Source organism: Fringilla coelebs (genome assembly GCF_963513975.1).
Source record: "Fringilla coelebs genome assembly, chromosome: 2".
Taxonomy (NCBI): Eukaryota; Metazoa; Chordata; class Aves; order Passeriformes; family Fringillidae; genus Fringilla; species Fringilla coelebs.
In genome coordinates this window covers 13,933,350-13,958,044 of record NC_140029.1, presented here as the reverse complement: position 1 = coordinate 13,958,044, position 24,695 = coordinate 13,933,350, and the positions used below count along the sequence as shown (strand labels likewise).

The 24,695-nt window shown below is 41.8% G+C and overlaps 1 protein-coding gene across 1 annotated transcript in view; it reads right to left on the bottom strand.

Moving 5' to 3' along the window:
* PCYT1B (phosphate cytidylyltransferase 1B, choline) overlaps positions 1-18,867 on the bottom strand; it is a gene marked incomplete at its 5' end in the record, with an annotated part of 29,522 nt that extends 10,655 nt beyond the window's left edge. The window contains 5 exons of the mRNA XM_084225322.1: positions 799-877; positions 1,786-1,937; positions 5,118-5,234; positions 6,524-6,623; positions 18,766-18,867. Coding sequence (XP_084081448.1) covers positions 799-877; positions 1,786-1,937; positions 5,118-5,234; positions 6,524-6,623; positions 18,766-18,867 — 550 coding nt within the window. The remainder of the gene's footprint in view (positions 1-798; positions 878-1,785; positions 1,938-5,117; positions 5,235-6,523; positions 6,624-18,765) is intronic.
* Positions 18,868-24,695: the final 5,828 nt, after the last annotated feature.

The following is a 24,695-nucleotide window of genomic DNA, read 5'->3' as shown; positions in this document are numbered from 1 at the left end:
ACCATCAGGCAGATTGCTCTGGAATATTTTCAAGCCTCCAATACACATGTCTATGCAGAACAAAGAGGCTGGATTTGCCAGAGCTCAAAGCAGCATCTCCAGGGAGCAGCAGAAGAAAGATGTGATTCGTTCCTCCTCTTTCCACTGTTCCCTCTGTTAGGACAGCTACTACTGGCAAGCAGTGACTTAATGTTATCTCCTCAAATTTAATTCATCTTCCTTCAACTGAAGAGACACAAATTCCTAAGTTCAGCATCTTCATGTTCTATGTAATATGGTAGTCAACCAAACTGCTAAATGGTCACGGGAAATTAATTACTCTGATAATGATTTAAACCCTCTGCCAGTGTAATGAAAAGAAGCCTCAGTGCAAGTGGATCCTAATGGCTCCTGAAGGTTGCCTGTGCTTGCCCATATTAAGGACTGGGATGTATCAAGGAGGTGTCAAGTTTGTGGTTATCAAGAACTTACTAAAGTTGGCTGGGCTGCTGTGGGAACTGAACTCATTTTCATCCATTCAAAATTCTTGGTCAAGCACTATAAAATTGTTTTAAAAATGCAGATGGGACTATTTTGTGCTAGATCTGAATGGTTTCCTTGGGGTTATAGCAGGAATTCAGCCAAGGATGTCCTCTGAGGTTTTCTTTCTGCTCAACTCAGCAGTACCTACCATAAGGGTGTAAGACAATGTGATATTACCTCTACTGCTTCTCTCCCAGCAGTTCTGGTTAAAAGACAGTAAAAAAATTTCAGCTGAGGCAGAAAAAGAAGGTGCTAAAAATGTAAAGTTGCCCTTACCTGCTTCCTTTATGTGTTTGTATACGTCATCCGATCCAGCGGAAGAGTACGGGATGTCATCATGTGCTACGAAGTCAATCTGCCAGTGAACAGAAGAAGAATCACATCACCATCACCAGATTTTGGTTCACTGGAGGATTGTTATGGAGAGTTCTCTCTTTTCTTGACTTCAGCTAACTTGCTTTTGACATTCTCATCCTAAAGCCGTCACCAGTGTATTGTACTAGATTTGGGCCAGTAATTGCTGGGTTGTATGATCAATTAAGAAAAAACAGAAATCTTCTCTCCAAAAGCACTGCCACTACCACATCACTCTGATTGGCTCAGTGTGATATGCAGTACAAAACCTAAGACACAGGCTCCTACTTTTATTCCTACTGCAAAAGCAAGTGAAGCCTTGGTTTTTAAAACTATGGAGGAAGGATAATTGATGTTGGGTTCTTAGGGCTGTGCATATATACATGTATACCTAGTATTGTCATACTGTCCTTTTGTCACCCAGTGATGTAGACACTAAAATACATCCTACTTAGTTATGCTTTTGTTAAGATTCGTATGCGTTGCAAGGCAATCAATAGCATGTAAAACACTCTATCCTGCCTTTTGGAGGGCATGTGGTATTTTTACATATTGCACCTGTTGCCATTCCTAAGAAACACGCCTTTAATTTAGATCTTCAGTAACTAGGTGACAACTTTCCTGGTTTACCATCTCCTTTTCTGAAAGTCAATTTATCAGTAATTTTTTCAGTGTTATTTTACACTTCAAAAATCCCAGTAGAGAAATCATCGCAGCTGTTGAGAAAAAAAGGCAAAATAAATATAATGTTTTCTGACAGAGATGGAGTCAAGGAATGCTAGGTACCTAATTTCAGTGACTGGAATTAACTGAATAAAATAATTTGCTCCACCTAATAAGATTTCAGACTTGCTCATTCTCAATTGTCAGCCTACAAAGGGGAAGGGAGAGATAAGGGAACAAATGTACCTTATGTTTTTCAAGGAACTCAGGTGTCAGTGTCCAGGGTGCATCTCTGATGACCTCATCCACATAACGACAGTGTCTGAGGGCTTCATATCGCTCAGTTTCATTCATCACAGTGAAGCCTTTGAATTTATGAGTTAAATCATCACTGCAAACTAAAATATAGAAGTATGAGCAAAATGGCTCCACATTCAGTAAAATCAGCATGACCAGGAGTTGATTATACTAGGTAAATCCATTAAGCACTTCGTTATTAGCTTAGCAATTTTTGGGGTGTTCTAGAGCATCTAAGAGTTCTGCTTGGAGTTGGCAGATATAACTGTGTAATAATGAGACCACCTTCTCTTTCTGGAGCTGCAGCCAGAGGCCAAGTATGATATTTTAAGACACTTCAGGTGGGATCCTTTATATGCTAAGGTAAACCATCCCAACTCTTAAGTGGAGGTTTCATGGGCTGTGATATCTCAGGGGTGATGGCCAATGCTTTAAAACCAATCAAAGAAGACAGCACGGACAATCACAGAGTGCTCACTAACTTCAGGTATCACAAAATGGTCGAAGCAGGAAAACCACTCGAGACCACCTGATCCAAACCCCCTCCTCCCAGCAGAGTCAATTGCAGGTTGCACTCCATGTCCAGTTGGATTTCCAAAGATGGAGACCCCTCAGTCTCTCTGGGCCTCCCCTTCCTGCTTTTTATTTTTATGTAAACAACATTCTAAAAGGTAAATTTGCCAACAAAGCTCAAAATCACAGCGGGACAGTTTCTCATTAAATAAATCCTGATGGAAAACAAGTCATAGAAAACTTTTTAGGACTCTGTCTCCAAGCTTAGCTTTGAGTTCAGCAGGTTTCACAGGAAGAAGAGTAAGGCTTGTGCCATGTTCAAATGGAAAGCTGCTGAAGGAAGCCCCAAGGAAAGGACTGGGAGAAGTCATATGCTCTAGTGAAATGAGCAGAATTAAAGGTCCAGAAATCCTGCATCTTTAACTCTGGATGCACCAATACTTTGTCACATTGCTTTTAAAATTACATGCAGCAGGACCCACATTACCAGAGGACTGTAAAAGTTAGGTATTATCTTTCTACCCACGTAACATTGTGTAAAAACCAGTGACCTTCTCCACAACCACCTCTGTCCAACATTACAGCTACAACAGTCATTTGACACCCCTCACGGAATAATGTGATACCCATTTATAGCTGGGTTGCCAGTGGTTGTCCTTCACCACAGGTCAAACCTGTGCCTGTGGATCTTTGTCTGTAAATGTACTTGACAAATGATAAATGTAACATTACCAGTGCCGCAGTGAAGTGTGAGAGCAGCCCTACAGTTGCTGCTTCTTTCTAATTTGAAAACATCAACCTATCAGGCAAGGTGCTGGCAAAGATGAAGTCTTTTCTGAGATCTGAAATGGATGTTCTTGCTGTGATGGTCATTAAAGACTTTCAAAGTAGGAAAAATGTAGAAAGGCTTAGACAGCCCTGAAGCTTGTGCAAAATTCAAAGCCAGATAATAACATATGTATGAATTTCAGCAAGCAAAATGCTACTCTGTCCTATTATGTCAGTTTTGATGCCTGCTGACAAATTTAATGGTGATCAAAGCATTTCCAGGAGAAAGATCCCTTCAGAGACTGTATTTGTATTTATTTACAGCCTTTATGACATCTTTAGGCTACCCTCTCCTGGAAGAAAAGGAGAGGGTAGCCAAAATTATTGGGAAATAGTAATTTTTGCTTGAATTCTGAAGAAAGGTTTGATTTTATTTTCTGATTCCTATTTGTTCATGTAAAATGCAGACATAATATCTTTCTTTGTACTTCTTTTGAATCTGTCATCCTGCTCTAATAACTGATTTGGGGAGGTATAAATGTCCATTTTAAAAAGAAAAGTGATCTTAGGTCCAAATAATTGTCTTTACAAGTAAAATAGAAGGGGTTTGTTGTGATGCCCACAAAGACATATGACACCGGTGCTTTTGCAGCACAAATTGTATGTGGGTGTGGAAAGGTGTCCATTTTTTAAACATGCTAACACACAGTGCCTTGCTGGGAGAAGGTGCTGATGAGTGCTGGCTGCTTTGTCCTTCACACCAAAAATAGGGGCAAAGTGAAGCTATGCCATGAATTTCAAAGGAGCCAGGCTTTTGCCCCAAAGCTCCTTCCCTTATCTGGGGCAATGCCATATCCTTCGAAAACAAAAACAAAATGTACATAACTTGCCTTTTTTTTTTTTAAACGTCACAGTCTTACGCTTCCACTTGCTTCTTCTGCAAGTTGTCTGGCTCAGCAGGAAACCAGAGAATCCTTTCCTTCCTAACATAGGGACTTGTCCTTTACCTCACAGGAAGCTCCATGGGAATTGCCACATTTAATAAATTTGAATAAAACTAAAATACGTGTTTCTAAAGAGATTTTGGTTTTCCTCTGTGTTGGGTCTTTCCCCCCAACCCCCCTCCCCCGCAACTGTTTGGGACAAATATGCAAAATAATGCACCTTATAGTACCTGAAGGTTGCACTCATGTTCACTGTAAAGCATTTGAGCAGCTGAATGAAGGTTGCTGTGAAATGTTTCTGCGAGGAATATCTCAACCCTGGAGGTGCAAGGAAAATGGAACCAAACTGCACATTTATGAGGCTTCATGAGAGCAGGGCTTGCACAGCCAACTAGGTAGGAAAGAGCCACCCTCCAGTGACTCCTCTGGCACAAGCCAACTGCTGAACAGCTGTTAGCCAGGCACACACCAAGAAAAGAAGATATTCTTAGCAAAAAAAAAAAAAAAAAAAAGAAGGATTAAGAAAGTAACCTGCCTGGGGACACCTGTGAACTGAAATTACATTCCACTCATGACCTACATTTGGGTCTTCTATGACAATGGGCCAGACTTAGCTTCTGTGATGATGCTGAAGGCTGGATCTGGAGCTGGCAGGCAGAGGTCACGGTTTGTGTCTGGCTGGCAAAGGGACCAATGAGCCAGAAATAAATAATGGTTGCTCTCATTCACTCATCTCCATCTTTCAACAATTTTGAGCAAATAACTGAAAAAGGTAAATTATTCATATGGAGCTATTTTAAGCTCAGAACCATGCAGGCACCTGCTTTAACTAGAATGGGAATTGTGCCTGTGCTGCTGAGGGCAGAATTTGACTTTTACTTTAATTGACGCAATTGTAAGATGTAATTCAAGGCAAATCACCTATAGAAAGCCCCTGAGTGAAAGCAGCATTCAAGTCATAGTGTATAAACAGCTGGGGGTGGGAGCACAGCAATAACTTTCTGATAGTGAAGCACAGAAGCAAAAATCCAGTGCAATAAATAACTCTGATCTTACCTCCTACTAATAAGTAGCTATTTGGGAATAGAGTTTTAGCTTGCATAAGAGCTCTAGCATGGCCAGCGTGGAAGAGGTCAAATATTCCATCTGCATACACTCTGACAGGTCTGTCAACTGTGGAGAAAGAAACACCACAGTGATTTTTCAGATCCCAAACAAGTTGCACTTAATACTCCTGGATGGCATTTTGTTCCCAGATCAGATGATTACAGAGATTTACCCCAGTTCTGATATTCAAAAGCCCCACAGGTGAACCTGCAGTTTCTGATTATTTGTACTCTCTGCTGTTTTCTCTCAGACTTATCCTATTTATTATCATCCATCATCCCCATATTCTAATTTAGCAAAAATGTCATCTTCCTGCCTCATTCAGAGTTCCACCATATGTCTTGTTCTTTTCTCTCTGCCTTTCTAATCAGATATGCCTTATGGATTTTTCCCATCATTTCCCTTTCCTTCCCTCTTGCCTTGACTTTTTCCACAGCTTACTGCTGTAAAAATCAATTGCCTACCTCTTCTATGCAAACCTTTTACTTCACTTTTTCCAGACTTTCCCCAAGTTCTTCTCTCTAATGAGCCTGTAACTCCTCTTTCTCATGCTATCACCTTTATAACTCTTTCTGTACAGCACCTTCAGCAGCAGCCTCCAGATTGAAAAAGGATTTGCTTTCTCAAATGACATGCTTTGCCACCTCCAAGCAAAAGCACAGTGGAGATGAAATCAACAGAGCTCAAAGCGCCATGGACTGTGTTTCAGTGACAGCAGAGAGCTGTCACTGCAGTCAGGACATCTAAGGGTCCATGGGAGAACACTGTTCCTTGCACAGGTGACTGGAAAGCTGCAGCTTGCTCCTATAATGTGTACATACTTTAAAAGCTTATTTTAAGTAAGTAGAGTAAGTAAACAGAGCCTTTTAAAAAATAACCTCTTCAAATATAGGGGGCCTGAAGCATACATTTGGGACTTCATGTGAAATCATCCTGCTTCCCCAGTCCAATCACAGATGCCCAGACAAAGAAATTGGTAAGTAACCTTTAAGGCCACTGAAGATCTGATGCAATCATCAGGAGCATCAGTGAAAGAAGTTTTCCAGAGATGAGACTCCAGAAGGTAGCTACTACATAACACAATTTTCAGGCTGGCTGGAGTGGGCTGGCAAGCCTTCCTTCTAACCAACATCCACAAATACATCCAATTCTAACTTGAAATGTCTTCTCTTGTTTTTCGAAGAGAACATAATGCCTCTGTAGTTGCTGGTTTCTTCTCCATTACCTGACAGCACTAGACATTAGGCTTTTGCTTTTGAGTAGAAAGCACATATAAGCGTTACTTGATGTTTGTATGGAAGAAGCAGTGCTTTGGGAGTGCCCATGATACTGTGGATGTAGCTCTCTCCACATACCTGGTGTTCCCCGGCGGGCTTGTGCAATGGTTAACTTCTCATGGGGTGCTTGGCACTGACAGCTTGTTTCATCAGCGAATGGAGCAGGTGCCGTCAGAGTCTGGAAGGAGGAAAAAGCACAAAGAAAGTAAATTTATTTTCCCCACCAAGTAGTTATAAAAGAACCATTTAATTGTGGCAGAATGCTGTAACCAGACTTCATGCCAGTTTGTTCTCTGGGGATTTTTGCACACAGAATTCACACAAGGTAGGATGGTGAGGAAATTAAAGCTTTCTAAACATGTCATGTGACTGAATTCTTTGTCTCTGTTAGAGAAGCTTGGTCATCTTTGAAGTGGGTGAAGGCACACAATTTTTTTTGCTTGCACAACAAAGTCAGGTTGGATAGTGTGAATAGCTTAACACTTCTCAGTGACTCTGAAGGGCCAAGGAAAAATGTATTCTGTTACCTATAAGTAACAGCTGGAAAAACTACTTGGGACTTGGAAAGCTGCAAATGAGCCACCTCTTAACAAGCACCCTTTCCTGCCACTGGCATCAGTACAAATAATTGGGAGTAGAGGTTGGTTTGTTGTGGCTTTAGTCAGAATCTCCTATAATTTTGAGAAGCCATTCAAAATAAAGGCAAGGATGCAACCTTAAGTCCCATTTAACAAGAGCTGACTGAGCTGCAAATCCTTTCTGGTCTGACACATTCTGTAATAGTACTAAAACACTCTAACTGTGATCAGAGCACCAAAAGGATACTTGCTCTGAGGAGCTTATAACCTAAAGATATTCGAGACAGTGTGAGGATGTGTGAAGGCTGACGTGGCATTATCTGTCAGGAAACTTGATTACTGAATTTGTATTTTCTGCCCATGGCTATGTAGGAAGTTATCAGCCATCAGACCTTCAGGTATTTATTATCTGCCATATAGTCTGATAGGAAAAACAGACAGCTTCTACAGCTTTTGCCTTCAAATCTTTACAAAAACATATCTGATTTTTGGTTTGCTTTGTTTTTGAAATAAAATGGTGGTTGAGAAAAGCTGAAGGAAATCTGTCACTTTGCCTCCCCCATGATTTAACTGGGAGTTCATGGCTGTGCAGGTGTGGCTTGGTTGGGTTTCCACAGTGACCATATGATGTACAGTTGTCACACCAGTTTGAGTATCCATGGATGATTATAACAGCATCTCTTTTTGCCTTTACATGGTTTTTCAGATTTTTGATGCTGAATGATTAATCACTGAGCATTTAGCATTCTTTAGCATCCCTGAGACACTTTACAGACACATCATGCCTAATTGCTGGCAGATCTCTGGGCTCACTGGTCTGTTGCATGGAAAGCTCAGAGGACAGTAGTAAAACAACAGCAAAGACTTAAAGATTCAGATCCAGTTCTTTCTGCTGATTTGCTATTCATTTTGTTTACTACAAGTAAGGCAATTTTATGTAGGTTTCCTTCTTTTCCTTTCCATTTTTCTTTCCTTATTTTTTTCCCATACTCTCAAATGTTAAAGGAAATTATCATCATTCGCATCTTCATGGTGAAAATCACAGCATCTCTGCACAGACAAGGTTAAAAATGGAGAAACTATTACCAAGCCCAAGTTTCTGTCTGGGTTTCATGGAGGGGAACTGTTCATCAGGCCACCCACGCTGCACAGTGTAGAACATTACACATAATCATACAGTGCCAGCTCTTTCCTTTATTTTCTAAATACTGTCTTTTGCTTCTGGCTTTGCTATTGCTGGGTGCTAATCTGTCTTTTTATCTCCAAGGAAGGTCAAGTTACACGGCAGCCCATACAGCCTGGTTCCTGCTGAGATAAAGAGGAAGGCAGAAATGTTAAAACAATAATGGCTATGGTCTGAGCCCTGCAACTGGTAATCAGCTCCTAGCTTGGCAGAGGTTGTTTCCTTGAAGGTTATCTGAAGAAAATAGACCTGGTTTGCAGGAAGATATCTCTTTTTCCCCCCAGGCAAACACAGTGGTGCTTTTCATCCATGTAACCACCTTTGCAACACTGAGATTTTTCTTTCAGTCTCTCCTCAATGGAGAACGACCTCTATCAGCTTCCCATCGGTCCAGCTTTTATAAATGTTTGTCATTAAAGCTCACTTTACAGATCAGGGCTTAGAACCAGACCTGTCAATATTCCCTCTACTCTCTGATCTCACAGTTACCAGATATGAAAATACATCAAATGCAATACATTAAAATCAGCCATATTCTGTCAAAACCAAACAGAGAAAAGCATAAACACCATGTGCTGACAGATGAAAGCTATAGCAATAGCTTCCAAATGACTACTCACTACTATTTTATTTTATCTGTCCTAGAAAAATTATTGCTAAGCTTAACAAAAACATCTTATGAGTAAAATGAGACCATTTGGTTTGTATAAAAGCCCATAAAGGAAAATATTTCAAGAAATTATTAAAACCCAGAAATAATTTATTAAACCTTTTCAGTTTGTATATATAATTACTTGCATTCTTTCCAGTTTCTTGACGGTAATAATTAGAATTGTGAGAAAACAGCAAGTAATTTATATAGCAGCTTTTTAAATTTGGTTAATCCATTAAAGTTATTTTGGAAGTTTGCTATAGTTTTGCAAATCATCATATGGTTAGACAAAGACTGTACTTCTGTCTTTCCCTTTATCTCTGCCTTCCTCATATTCTAAGCATTTGCATTTGCAATTAGTCAAGCAAGTGAAATTAGCATTGCATTTGGGACCAAGGTAAGCCCCTGAGACCTGCATCATGCTGCAGTAATATGTGGGAGAAAGCTTATCACATGTCACAAATGGAGAAGTCATTATAATATTAGGACTTATTAATGATATTTACTTCAGAAGATGATTAAAAACTCTTGCAATAAGAGTCCTGTTTCCTGGAAATTAAGACACAGCATTCAGTAAAATGAGGGTACAAGAAATCATCATATTTAGTAACCCTTGCATATTAGAAGCTGTTCGTTCTATGAGAAGTTTAAATAGTGTCTTACTTGCTTTCTAGGAAATTTGCAAATCAACAGAACGATGCTCAATAAACATCAGAACATTAATAGATGGAAGGTGGATAATGGGGGCTTTCCCAGCAAGCACCTCACAGCTCCATATGCACCAGCAATGTCTTTGTAAACCACAGCTCTATTTGGTGAGACAGTAGCCCAAAGAAGAGCACGGTGTGGTTGGCATCCCTGAGCTGGCTCTGGGGCCAGGACACTTCATGAAGAAACCCAACATGACAGCTAGAAGCACCTTATTTTCAGGCGTATCTTGACGCTGCCTTTTTATTATCTCTCTTCATTCAGTCTCTTAGGCTACTGTAGCCGTTTAGCTTAGCTCCTAGGCATAAGATAAACACTCATGCTTGTGTTTCTAATGATTAAATGGAAAGTTGGTGATTTGTAGAGGGAGAGGAGTCCTACCACTGAAATAAGAGGTCAAGGACACAAGCACCTCCATGCCCTCTCTTTTGATTACAGCCTGTTGTGTTATTGCTTGCTTGCTTCTGTATGTTTGGTAGTTGGGCTGGATTTTTTACACACAAGCAAGGAAGACAGAAACATTATGTTAAGTAGGCAAATGTAGACCCATCCAAGCCATAATGCACCTGCCTTTATACCTCTGCCTGCAGGGTGACCGCAGGAAATACAGCTAATGGAAGGAGCTACTAGCTTTTTTTAATTCATGCAACTACAATACCTTCTCTCCTCCCTCTTGGTAAAATTGTGTTGTCATCTAAGATTTTGCCATCAACAAAGATCAATGAAATTTCAGATCATGAACCAGTACAGCTACAGAGGCAACACGTGATAAAGCAGGCTGGGCCTGTGCTCATGAAAGAATTAAACTGGCAGGGAAATTCTGTGGGAGGTCTGATGCTGTAACCACCTTTAGTCTCAGAGGCAGTATTTAAAACAGATAAGTGATTTCACTGGAACAAATAACGTGGGTAAGGTCTACTCATATGAGGAATGATTATTTTGGGAACCTGCTCCTGATGTTGGGAAACAATAATTACAGAGCAGCAAACACTGACATCAGTTTCAAGGAATATTTAAGAAAAAACCCTATCAAAACTATTGAAAAGTAAGTATGTGCCAAGTTTCTGAGGTATGAACACTTTTTGTAAGTGGAAAGGCCACGTTAAGGACTACCAAGGTCTTCTCTTAGAGGTTCAGGGAGCAAACACTGTCAAAAAGGAAAACCATTTTGTCTATCTGTTTGGGTCAGTAACCTAAATTTATTTGCATTTAAATTTTAATTGACTGTTACTGGTGGTTGTCTTCTGGTAAACTTTTTACAAACTGTTCTAATATCAATGCCAGTGTAGAAAACAGTCTCTGTTCTCTTACAGTTCTGCTGACTCAGGAAGATGGATGCAAACTAAAATATGGCAAACTAACCTCATAAGAACAGTAACTTCATTCTGTTTGCAAGCATTTCAAATTAACTTTGTTGCTCTTTCTGGGCTTAATCTTCAATCAAATATACTTTGCTCATCATTAGTATTACGTAATTATTAAGTGCAAGATGTAATTACAAATTGAAGATACTGCAGAAGAAAAGCAGCTTCCACAGCTTCCACTGCCTTTTCAAGAAGCATGATGTATATATGTAGAGATTCATAGATTATGAAACTAGAACAACTATTATGTAATCTAGTGTAATATTTGCAAAATGCCAGAGAATTTTGTGACAAGATTCCTGCATGACAGCCATGACTTCTGACTGAAGTGGAACACATTATTTAGAAAACAAAATTATCCCTAAAGGTAGGATGGGCCCCAAGTCAAGCAGAGTTCAAATGAAAGAGCTGCCAATGAAGCACCTCAGCCTCCATGAACACCAGCTAGAAGTGAAATGTGACCCTTGGGAAGTCATCCACCTGAGCCTGCTCCCCTGGCACGGCCAGAAGGAGATGGGAGGAGCTCTGCATGCCAGTGATCCAGGCAGGACTCACTGGAAGAGCAAACTGCAGCAATGGCACTGTGCAGCCCGTGAGCCTGATGTTCTCCTGTCCTGATGGCTGCAGACAGGAAAGCTGTCAGGTATCCCAGCACCAAGGAGGGATACACAGCCTTCCAGGATAAAGAAGCTTGTGGCTCCTTCAAAGGAGCACCAGTTACCAGCCATCAGCCTGCAGACACCATCACCAAGAACCAAACTGGCTGTGGAGCATGTGCAACTCAATGCCCAGTAGCAGCTGCTTGCTGGCCCAGGAGTAATGCTGAAGGCTGGCCATAGTCAAGAGACCAAAACCGTGTAACCATTGCTCTAATGCCACTCTGTGTGTTACTGATCAGTGGAGATAACATCAGCTCCTGTGTTTTGAATGTCTATTATACATTTCTTTTTACTTGGACATTACTGTATAGAATCATAGAATCATGAGAGTTGGAAAAGAGCTTTAAGATCATCCACTCCAACTGTCAACCCAGCTCTACCACTGTAACCCCTAAACCACCAAAACACATCCAGTGCCAGATCCAGATGCCTCTTGAGCACCTCCAGAGATGGTGACCCCGCACATCCCTGGGCAACCTATTCCAATGTCTGACCACCCTAACACTGAAAAAAAAATTCTAATATCTAATCTGAATCTCCTCTGTCTCAGCTTAAGGCCATTTCCTCTGGTGCACTCACTGTAGGCACAACAGAAGGGACCAGCTCCCACCTCACCACAGCCTCCTTTTAGGCAGTTGTAGAGAGCAACGAGCTTCCCCCTGAGCCTCCTCAAGAGTACACAAACCCAGCCATTCCCCACAGAACATGTTCCAGACCCTTCACAACCCTTGTTGCCCTTCTCTGGACACACTCCAGCACCTCAGTACCTTTTTTGAAGTGAGTGGCCCAGAACTGGACACTCAAGGTGTGGCTTCACCATTGTTGAGTAAGGGTTACAATCACTGCCCTGGTCCTGCTGGCCACACTCTTTCTGATACAGGCCAGGTGCCATTGGCCTTCTTGGCCACCTAGGCACATGTTGGCTCATAGTCAGCTGGCTGGTGACCAGCAACCCCAGGTTCCTTGGGCAGCTCTCAAGCCACTCTTCCTCCAGCCTGTAATGCTGCATGGGGTTGTTGTCACCCAAGTGCAGGACAGGCCACTTTCCCTTATTGAGCTCCTGCAACTGTCCTCAGCCCATTAATTAGTCTATCCAGGTCCCTCTGCAGATCCTTCCTACCCTCAAGCAGACCAACACTCCTACCCCACATAGCGTCATCTGCAAATTCACCTGATATATGGCTAAAAGAATTCAACTCTGCTTTAACACAGGCAAGGGTTAATCTTTTGAAAGCAATTCAGTTATATAGCTAAACTATTGGATGATTTTGGCCAAATAATCAATCTCTACTTGTGCTTCTTTACAGAGATACTTTACATTTATCAATTATTTAATGTCAGACATAGAACAGCATTTTGTATACACAATTACTCAGAAACAGAGCTATGAAGAAGCAAAAAAACCCCAAACATTTTTTTTCCTCCTGCACAGGAGACACATACTCTGCAGTTCCTCAGCTGTCAGCAGAAAAACGCTGGGAAAGATCTATTTTCCCACAGCGAGGGTGATGGGCTTCTTTACAAGATCCCTGATTCATCCAGTGCCTTTCAAGAGGTTTTCACCTTATACCATCTGTTTGTATGTGTGTAAAACAGGGAAGCAGATTACATGGAAACAAAGGACACACTGGGACAGACAGTTATGGCTGTACTGAATGCCTGTGCATGATTGTGGATGTGTGAGTATACACTACACATATTCTTGCCTGTGTAGTCAGAATCTGCCTCCTAATTCTGTATTTCTTCTTCTCCATATCCACGCATGTGCTGAGTTCTTTTTACACTTTATACATATGTTATACTATAATGTTGTCTATGCTCCTGAGGAGGGAGCAGAAAGAATCTATTCACAATATTTTTCCACTCCTTTTCAAAGGTATGATACAAACCTTTGTTATAATGGCAACAGCACAGTTTAAGAAGTTGGCAATATTCTGCTAATAAAACCTATTTCTAAAATATCATTGCATTTCAAGTAGAGAATGCAAAATATAGAATGTAGTGTTTTCTCCCTGTGTTTACAGGTTATTTCTGATTCCTGAAAAGGTATCTGTAGTTCTGTGCACCTGACAAATATATACTGCAACATTTTTTTGCAGAAACTGTAGCATTTCAGAAGGCAAATAAACTGCAGGTCCTCTGATGTAATAGGGGGAAATCTAAGCAGATTTTTCATGTCTATGGGCAATTTAGGTTTTTTTAAGTGCTACATGTCCTCAAGCACAAACTTCACTTGGCACGTTTTTATGGGTTTGTGGTTTTATATATTAGCCAACATTTATGAAAATGAAAATTAATCCAGAGCAAAACCCAAACTACTAAAGGACCAAATAAATATTTAGTCAAATAAAACAATTTTGGGCTCCTTAAATGTAAAGTTATTTACATATTTATTTATGCTTAATTCCACACGGAAGTAAGCAGATGGCAGACCCCCTGTCATAATATCATGTGAGAGAGAAACAGATGCATGGGACACTTTTTAACCACAATAAACTTCCCCTACATTAATCACTGGCTCCTCTGATTAAAACTGCCTTCCAGTGATATAGGAAAGATGAATATGAAGATCTATGAAAGCTCATGGAAATAAAATACTGAAACGATTCTAGGGATTGCATCAGAACCTCATAAAACATTCTTTGTAAATATGAAGGGATGATAACACAGGAATCCACGGCATGTACACTTTCCTTGCTATTATTTCAGATTTTGTGTGAGTTCATTGCTTAACAACAGCAACAAGAAATTGTCTAAAGAAGTAGAGTGACTCCTTGAACCATTATACAGCTCCAGTGTGTGTAAACACTAAAATGTTCTCCTCTACTCTTCAATAAAATAAAAAGTAAGTGTTTTCCAAATGTACTTGAATAATTGGAAAAAAAATTGAATTGATGTACTACCATTTTTTCTAAAAAATCAAGAAAATTAACAAAATGGCCGAAGCGGCTGATACCTAAAATTATGTGAGATCTGTCACATTCAGTTGTACTTGAGTCTCATTCTCCAAGCACTGTAGATTCAGTGGCTCCAAGATACTTAATACCTAATTCCTATTGACCTGTAAAAGCCTGTAGCCTCTGAATCTCACAACACTACAGAAGTAAATGTGGGCTTTGGAGCAGTGCTGGGATTGCAAGGGTGAACCTCAAGTGGCTGTGACACTTGCAGTGCCTTGGCAGAACATGTTTTATCCGCCATATGGATAGATGAAGTATCCAGCTAGTCTGTCCTTGCAATGATGATAGAAAATGTCCCCAATAAACTATTTGGGTACTTCCACACAGGGCCCCAGTGCCACCTCCTGTACAAGAAATGAGAGCTGGCCACAGCTTCAGCTGCTTGAGAACAGACATCCAAGGGTAGTATGGATGTCAGACACCCTTGAACATCCCAGTATTTCAGGAACAGCACTTACCTGCTTCTTTACGTCATCTTAAAGATAGATTCACTTTAAATTAATGAAAACTGCTGCTTAATTCCTCCTGCCTTGCCCTCTACCCACTGATGTGCCTGTGAGCACAGGCCAAATTAACCACATACCTACCTATCTACTCCCTCTACTCCCCTGTAATTCATCCCAGCTAACTCAGGTGGGTTTCTGCTTATCTAGTTTCTTAAATTAAGTACTGTCATGGAAATGTATTGCTCTGCATTCCCTGAACTTACCTAACTCTCAGTTAGGCTCTGACAGTTTTGAAAATAAGACATTGGTTCCCAGGTCCTAAGAGTACTTTATCACATTTTCACTGATGCCTGCGTTGGAAGACAGAGACATGAAACACAAGGAAACCAAGCAGTACATTCTGAAGTTTGTTTTCAAGTAAGTTTCAATGTGTATTTGGATTTGCTTTATCTTCAGCACTGTCCTTATAAATTGCCATTGTTTTCTTTTATGAAGGATGTTGCATGAAACTGTCTTTCCGAACAAAGTGTGTTGAAATGTCTGTTTGTTTCTTTCACACGAGGATTTGTTATTTTCAAAGGACACACCAATCCTTCAAGGAGCTACACACACTTGGGACCAAAGTGGAACTCTTGATCCCAAGTGACCTAAATAATTTATAAAAAAATGAGCAAATAATTTCACACGGTTTTGTATTTCTTCTTTGGTATTTCCTGCTATGGTATCTCTCAGTTAGACTAAGAGCTTTCCTTTTTAGTACTGATGGACATGGGCAAACCCTAAGGGCAGGATTTCCCGGCTAAGGTCCGCAGCCCAGCAGCACTCTGCAGCTTACTGAAAGTTATCCAGGGACAACTGCCATGCCATCAATGTGTGGCACGGTATCACCAGGGGTCATGTTTATCCCACTGAGAACAGTGAAGGCCCCCATCACCACGGGTATTCTAAGGCTTAAAAATATGAATGGGACTGCAGCAGATGAGAACATGGCCTAACATAGCAGTTTGGTCCAGACGAGAAAAGGGATAAATGCAAAAGGATGCAAACCAGGATTGGAGAAATGCTATTTGTGAGGGTTTTTTCTTGACCACAAACTCTTAAAATCACCACTATGGATAAAACCTGTGACTCAGATGGGTTTGTTTCTCTGTTGTGCATTGAAACCAAGACCTGGGAGGTCACTCAGAGAGACGTTTTCCTGGCATTAAGATATATGGAAGTTGAGAACATAAAGAAGGCAAAGATTAAGTCAGAGATGGAGCAGAGGAATTAACTGAAGCAACACAAATGCTCATTAATGCTCCAGCTGGTTAAGAAAATGCACAGAGTGTCTTGGGAAAACATTAATGGCAATTTAGAATGACAACAGTACCAGGCACTGGAAAACATCAGGTTTCAATACACATTGAAATTTACCCTAGAATTGCCTTCAATGTCCCCTGATTTCCTGATCTTTGAAGGACACAGGTTCTTTAGTACTAATGTGACAGCTCCTGACAAGCTAGCAGACTTCATAGCCTAAAATCAGAGGTCTAATGGCAGATATCAGTTAAAAATATTCACAGTTTTACTGCTTTAAAGAAATAATTCCTGTTTCAAATGAAAAGGATGATAACAGTTGCAGAAAAGAACCAACCCCTTTTCACATTCTAAAATTTGAGATGATTTCTCAAAAAAACCTGCTTCCTTCAACTTAGCCTATATATAACCTGAAAGCCCAGATAATTAATTTCAGAGATGTGTGAGAACCAATGAACAGCATTAAGAAGTCATCTGTAAATATCCCAGACTTGCCACCAGTTATATAATTCTAAAGTACCAAAGCCATCCTGAGGTCCAAACAATATTAAAATGTTACCTGAGACACCCTTTTTCCTTTACACTGATAATCAAGGTGACAAGGTTACTGGCCCACCACTGCACATGCTGCATTCAAAGGATGAGATCAGATCAAGTACTGAAGATCTTAAAAAAGATCTCATAGGAACTCAATGTCCATGTTATTAGACTGTGTGTCAAAGGTTCATTCACTTTAACTCTTCAGAACACCCACCCTTAATTTTTCTCACTTCAGACACTGCTTGACTACACTTGTTGGCCTCATTCCCTATGCTCTGAGTTCAGTGTACTGCATTATACTTCACCAGGCAACCTTTTTTTTTTAGCCGGAAGATAACACAGATCTGATGACTGATGAGGTATCACTTCATAAGGACACACTTTCCACAAATATTTATTGAAAATGTCTCCATTGTCCATTATTGGTACTCAGGAAGATCTAAAACATCATAATGAATTCCTGTTTCATTCATGTACTCTGTCACCTTAATTTCCAGAGAAATTATACCAGAATGCATGATACTGTAAATACTGGTATCATATTGTCACTCCTTTCTTTAAAATCTTTTAAAATGTCAGACTACACAGAGTAATATATTCAAACAGGTTGTTATATGTGAGCTTTTGACAGAGAAATCTTAGCCTGGATGAACACACTGCAGTAACTACATCTGAGCTAGCCTTCCCAATTAAAACAGCTCCAAAAGCTTTCCATGAACAAATTAACAGTCTTCTTTAAAGATGAATCTAATTATAACATGAGCAGGAAGAAAATATTAATTTAGGTCAGCTCCAATGACTGTTGCTATTTCTTGTCAAATCAGAACAATGTCTCAACTATAGTGTTAAATTTAATTACTGAAGTTTGATGTTTAAATATGTTTTAATTAGCACTGCAACTGAATTCTGGTGTTAAGTGATCTAATTTCTAGTACTAAACTGTTGCATACATCATGCATTCTCACATCTTGACACTGCCTCCACAATTCTGTGATTGGATTTATGAATTGCTGTTATTAACTTTCTATCACCTTGCCAATGGTGCATACCATACTGAGGTAAGGAGAGATCTTTCCTGCTGGGAATAATAACAGATTTAAATAAGAAGCAAGGAAACACTCAAAATTTTAAATGAGCACATGAAAAGAAGGACAGCTCTCAGAACCCAAACTCTTGGGGTACAGCAGCCTTGTAAAGTTGCCTACACGGTCTGAGGGAGTCTTCAAGCAATGAACATCAGAGGAGTTATTTTAAGCATCACTCTCTCGGCCCTCCCTCATTCTCCTGTCCCCCCAAAAACCGCAGCTCTCCGAGACTCTCTTCTTCCTTACACATCCTGAATCGGACCGGCAATTCCTCACAGGACTTTTAAAGTTGAGAAAAGAGGGATTTGCCGTTCCTGAGCGCAGTAACCCGTCCGAGACCCGGCCCGCAGGGCAGCCCGGGGCCGGGCGGTCACTGAGGAGCCCCCGGGGGCTGCCGGCGTGAGCGGCACCGGAACGGCTGGGACCGGCCATCGCTCCCCGCAGCCGGCTCCTATGTATTCACTATTGGAAACAGGCAGCTTTTGAGACCGTAACACGGCTTGGCCATCACACGCCTCCCGCCGCCGCTCCCGCCACCCGCACACATGTGGCAGCCGCGCCGGTGCCCGGGCGCGCCCGGACCCGCCGGGAGCGCGGGGGATCCGGGTTTTTAACGGGCGGACCAAGGATCCTGCCTGGCTGTCACCGCACTGCCCCGAGTTCCTGCACGGCACGGCACAGACCACCTCGGACAGCCTTCGCTGGCCCTCTCCTTGGCGTTGCACAAAGGGACCCGCCGTGAGGCGGCACCGGCCGCCCGCGGGCTCCCTCCCTCGCCCCCGGCCCTGCGGCCCCGCAGCACCCGGGGCGGCTCGAGCGGGCGGGCCGCGGCCGGGCCCGACTCACCAGGCGCGGCTGTGGGCAGGTGTGTTCCAGCTCCTCCATGGTCTCGGAGGGGGATTTGGGGATGCCTCTTCCTGACTCAGCACCGGCCGCACGCACTGGCATGGCCGCCGCCCGGGCCCGCCCGGCGCGGGGGGTCTCCCCGGGAGCCGCCCGGGGGCTCGGCCGCTCGCGTCGCCACGGCAACCGGCGGGCCCCGCCCCGCTCTGCGCGCGCGGGGGCGGGGCCGTCTTATTTGCATGCGGGCTCCTGGTTGGCTGCTGCCCCGCCGCGCCACCGCGCGCTGCCCACGGCGGCTCCGCGGGCGGGCCCCGCCCCCGCGGGTCTCAGGGGGCCGGAATGGGCCCGGCTGGAGGGGACCGGGGGGCAGCGGCTCCGGCCTCCCGGCTCGGGCAGAGCCGTCCCACAGCACATGGCATAGGACTGCGTCCAGAAAGTTCTTGAACATCTCCAGTGAGGGAGACTGCACAACTTCTCTGGGCAGTCTGTTCCACTGACCGGTCACCTGCACGGTGAAGTAGTTCTTCCTCATTTTCAGGTAGAACTTCCTGTGCATCAGTTTCTCCCTGCTGCCTCTTGTCCTAAGCTTGGCAACCCAGACAGGAGCCTCCAAAAGGGCTGCGTCCTCTTGGCGTCCCCCCTTTAGATATTTATGCACATTAATGAGGTTCTCTCTCAGTCGACTCTTGTAGACTCTGAACAGGCCCAACTTCCTCATCTTTTCCTTGTCAGAGAGGTGCTCCAGACCCTTAACCTTATTTGTTGCCATCCACTGGACCCACTCCGCGATCTCTTGTCCTGAGGAGCCCAGAGCTGGACACAGCCCTCCAGACACGCCTCGCTGGGGCTGAGAGGAGGGGCAGGATCACCTCCCTGCCCTGCTGGCACTGCTGTCCCTAATGCACCCCAGGATCCCAGTGGCCCTCTTGGCCCCAGGGCCCTGCTGGCTCCAGCCCGAGCCCCGTTCCGCAGGCGCGCTCAGTGCCGGAGCGGTGCGGGCCTTGGGAGGCAGCGCGGCACCCCGAGCCGCACCGCTGTGTCCGCCCCGACCCTGGGCGCGGCTGCACAGCCGGGCCGGGCGGCCTCGGTCACCCCTCCCAGCGACCCGCGGTGAGGTTTGGCTGCTTCAGAAGCAGCGAAGGCGGGCGGTGCTGACCGGACAGCTCCCGCCTGCCCGCTCCGCTCCCCGGGGAGGAGCACGGGGCTGCGAGTACCAAATTCTTGGTGCTGAAGAAATTGCCTTTTAGTGAAAGCTGTTACAACAGTTTTGGCAAAAGCGTCGTTCTGTTCTGCCGAGAGATGGATAAAGAACATGGCTGTAATGGTAGCCGTTCTCTCTAAATGCAGGAAAATGCTTCTATCATAAGAAAATTCAGAGTTGCTAAGCCCTTCACATGGAACATGGCTGACACCTGGCCAGGAGCCACGACCACATATTTGGCTCTGCTGTACAGCTGCTTCAACACACACAACTGTAGCTTTAACACTGCTGAAGTGAAATTACCATACTTCTTACTCTTAAATAGCATGAGAATATGACCAAGATAATATAAACCCAAAAATTTTTAGAACAGAGAGGCTCCATTGGCTATTGATAACCTTGATAGAATCAAAAAAGTGGATTGCAGTAGTACTTAGCTTCAATGGGCACTGTCAGTATTGTTTTTAAAAATCAGACTTCATCAGAGGATACGAGCATCTAAGGCCATCCAGACAGTGAGGAGTTACAAGACAATTGTGCCTCAGGGTCTTTCCTCTTGAGACCCGAATTTCAAATCTATTTATCTTCTGCACATCTTCAAAGAAAACCAAATGTAATACAAAAATGTATGAACTAGGTGAAAGGGAAAGGGGTAGATAAGTAAATAAGAGGAGATGAGAAACAAAGTAGAAAGAAAAGAGAAAGTCAAAAGAAATAATGAGACAGCTGTCAAGAAAAAAGGAAAATACATGTCAAAAGAGGTGTCTAAGCAAGAAAAACAGGTAGCCAAACGAAGCAAATCTTACAGCTGAATCTTTTCCCCATTAACTAAGTTCCTTTATCAGTGATTCTGCAAGAACTACTCACACATTATGGAAAGCATACTCAAGGGAAATGATTAAACCATGATTAATGCAGCACTCGGCCTGAAATTTGTAGCTCATTTTCTTAGGAGAAATATTTGCAGGAGTGTTACGCTGTTAGAAGAATATTTGGACAGCACAGATGAGCAGTGCTAGGACTGGAGCAGCCAGAGGTAGCAGGCAGCCCTTTTATAAACCCAACCACATAAGCCAGCTCTTCAGGGATTGCTGCTGGTGTCCTGAAGGTGTAGCACCAGGTATGGACACACCCAGGTGAGTGCCCAGCCCTCCCTGATCAAGCAGAAATGGGAATAGAGATGAAAGGAAAGCAGACTTTCTTGAAGTTGGATGATTGCCAATATACTGGAAATGTAAATTCCCTTGCCTTCTATTTCTTTTGACTATGAAAGGACAAATTTCATCTTTGCTTTCACGCTGAGAGTGTGCTATTGACTCCAGATGCATTTTGATTTATCCTCTCTACAGACAGGTTTTTCCATATACATGTAACATTACAGAGTGATAGTTTTTTCCATATACATGTGATGTCTCTCTTGCAGTAGTGTTATTACCTATCTAAGCTGGGCCAGAATTTCAAAGTGGAAGTGGAATATTTTTCATGCTGCTTATTTAATTTCTATCTCTGGTAAATACTTTATGTATTCTGTCCTTCTGTTTGAAGAGCATGAAAAGAAATATTGTGTACCTCATTACAAGAGAGAGAGGAAGTTGAAATAATGGCAGAGAAGGATGTAGGGTGTGTCATGTCTGTCCAAATGGAATTTGTATAGCATATTGGATATCTTGAATAACGTATCCTAAACTGCATCTTCGAGCTGTTGGGGCTAAATGAGCTTTCAAAAGGCTGGAGTGTGTCTTCTTTACTCTCTAAAATAAATAAATACAAATTAGGTTTGATTGGAAAAGCTCAACAGATGGTCTTCTGTGAATCCTTACAAGTCAGCCAGCTTTTAAAAGAACAGTGGAGCAAGAGGCATGGGTGGGGAGGTTCATGCATCTAATTTCTTTTCTGTAGCCAATATTCTGTGCCAGGCTGATCATGGTCTCCTGAACAGCCTCCTGCCACTTCTTCACAAGTTGCAGGGACATATCACCATAGGCTTTAATGACTGAGCCCTTTGCAACAGCTGCTTGGGTTGAATAGACATCTGATGCATAAAAATTTTGTCCCAGGGTGTACAAATTACAGGCAAACAAGTCAGGAAACCATGATCCCAATCCTCCTACCACTAATTTCAAGGTCTGAATTGAATAGGCACCAAACAGGGAAAAACTTCAGTTGTTAGGAGGGTTCTGCCTGATACATAGTGGTTTGGGGTTTTTTAATACAGAACTTCAGTTCTCAAAGTGCAACAATTAATTATAAAAGATTTTTAAAAATCTGTTCAGATATTACATTTAAATCCTCTCATTTCTCAAACGGAAAGTATGATCCCTCTCTGAGCTTCATGGATCTCAAGCACCAGTTAGCACAGCAGAAGGTGCATTTAAAATGGTCTTTGCCTGAGAGAGGCTGCAAAAGTCTTCTTACTTATAATTGAGTCAAAATGAAGACAAGCAGACCCTCACATAATTTCTGTTCAAAAGTCATCAGGAAACCAAAAAAAACCTGTGTGGTTAAATAGCGTTTGACTTCAAAGACAAGCATCTAAAAGAAAACAGAATAAATTACTGAATAGTTAACTCATGAGCTTTAATAAATTTTGCTTCAATGGACATATTTTGGATACTGAAGGTTTTAACTGTAAGACTTCATAAAGTCAACTGCAAGACTTTGTAAGACAAAGGAGTGGTTTATGTCTGGAGCAGATTTGTTAAAATTCTGTGTTTCTATGTATATATATATGTAGGCATGAATCCCTGCATTCATGTATTTATGTATCTATCAATGTCATGCTAATTCTAGACATGCTAGAATTAATAGTCAAAAATAGCAGAAAAAGATACCTTATTGCTGCGATGATCAATTAGTTAAATCACATATTTATAGAATGAGATTAAAACCCCACAATGGTTGATATTTTTTTCCCTCCTGTGTAGGTGGGGAAAAAAGGGTAGAGAATGAAAGGTATGAATTAAACTACACCCTATAGATTTTCATTGCCTTCAACACCAATCTCTTGGCTGCCTTCATATAATGTTGGCTGATACTGTAGCTTTAATTAATTTTTAAGAGCAGTTCATCATTCCAGTGGAATGCACAATGCTTACAACTATACTCTTTTTGTCAGAATAAATAAAAAATATTTATTTTTTATGAAATAGTCTTATAAAATGTATGCAGATTAAATCCACAAAATTTTTCTATATGCAATGACCATAAATTATGAAAAGTAAAAACATAGTATTTGGTACAGTGTGATTTTATACCTGGTTCTTTCCTCAATTCTTTAGTGAAGATGTGATGTTTAATAAAATCTATGTTCTCAGGATACTTGTATAAGATCAAATTAGTCAGTCTTTATATAAGAGTTTAACTAAAAATGTCATGTTAATTCTGATAGAGTTTACATGTAAATCATCTGAAATACACAAATTCTTGAAAATAGTGGCCTTTGGTGATGCCATTCATCTGTGCTTTGTAGCACTGTTTTGAATAAGTGGGGCTACCCACTTTGGGAGAGGTTCTTTGTGTTCTTGCTCTTTCATGAACTACTTTTATAAGCATTTCTGAAGAAAACGGTGAGAAATCATGGTTGGGTTTTACAAAGAGGGTGTCTGTCTTCATTTCACTCTTCCCGAGTCAGAGAGATGGTCACTTAGTGTGGGAAATGTCCCGTTATTAGATTGTCCTTGCTAATTTCAATAATCAAGGTTTTACTTATTGAATAAATGATGTTAGGGGAGGTTGAGGGATTCTCAGCAGTGACACTTTACTGATGGATGCTCAGAGGTTAGAAAGCAATTGGATTAGCTAACCTCTGTTAATCCTTCCCTTCCCAGAACCCAAATTATCTATTTAATCCCCTCTTAACATTGTTCACTCTTACCAGCAAGTTTTTCTGAATGTCTTATCTGTACCTCCATTGCTGCAAACTACTGCCACTGCTTGCTTTTGCTACTGGACACAGCGAACAGATTTACTCTCCTTGGCTTTTGTATGACTACTGTGGTTAAGATTTTGAAACAATAGTTTGAGGATTTGGAGTAGAGAGCTGATATTCAGCAGGCAGGCTGGTACTTTTGTTACACGTCTCTTGACTTTTCTAGACTAAACTGTCCCAGCTGCAGTAATTTCTCATAGGTCATATGTTATAATCTTTCCATTATCCTCCCTGTTCTATTCTGGGTTCTCTGTAGATTTCTTACAGAATGGTGAAAACACAGGACTACAGCTGCAACTTTACTGCTAGAAATACAAGAAATACAATGCTGAATGCTACAGATCTCTCTATATATTTCAATATAAACTTTGTCTGAATGATTCATATTCTCTGCCCTCCTTCTTATTGTTGCAGATAAAATAGAATTTAAGAAAAATCTCTTTACTATTTACATTTAAACTGCATCGTTATGCCTTCTATCCCTTTTTCTCTTCTTCTGGCTTTCCAGACAAGCACTCCAATCTCCTTAAATCCACACAAAGCTAAGACTACCTTTCTTGAACATATTTGTATTGCACTCACTTCTATCCATTTTCAATCTCTCTGGTGCCTTCCTTTACCGCCAGCTCAATTTCAAACTTCTTGGACCGATCATCAGTATTCTGTCATGCTATCTTTTCCAGGATTACAAGTCTCCAATACTTTTTTTTTCCTCTCCACTGTTCCTGTCAACCTTTATCTTTCCATTTGTCAATGTTTCACGCAAGGGCCTTTACAGCTTTTTGCCCATACTCTTCCAAATGC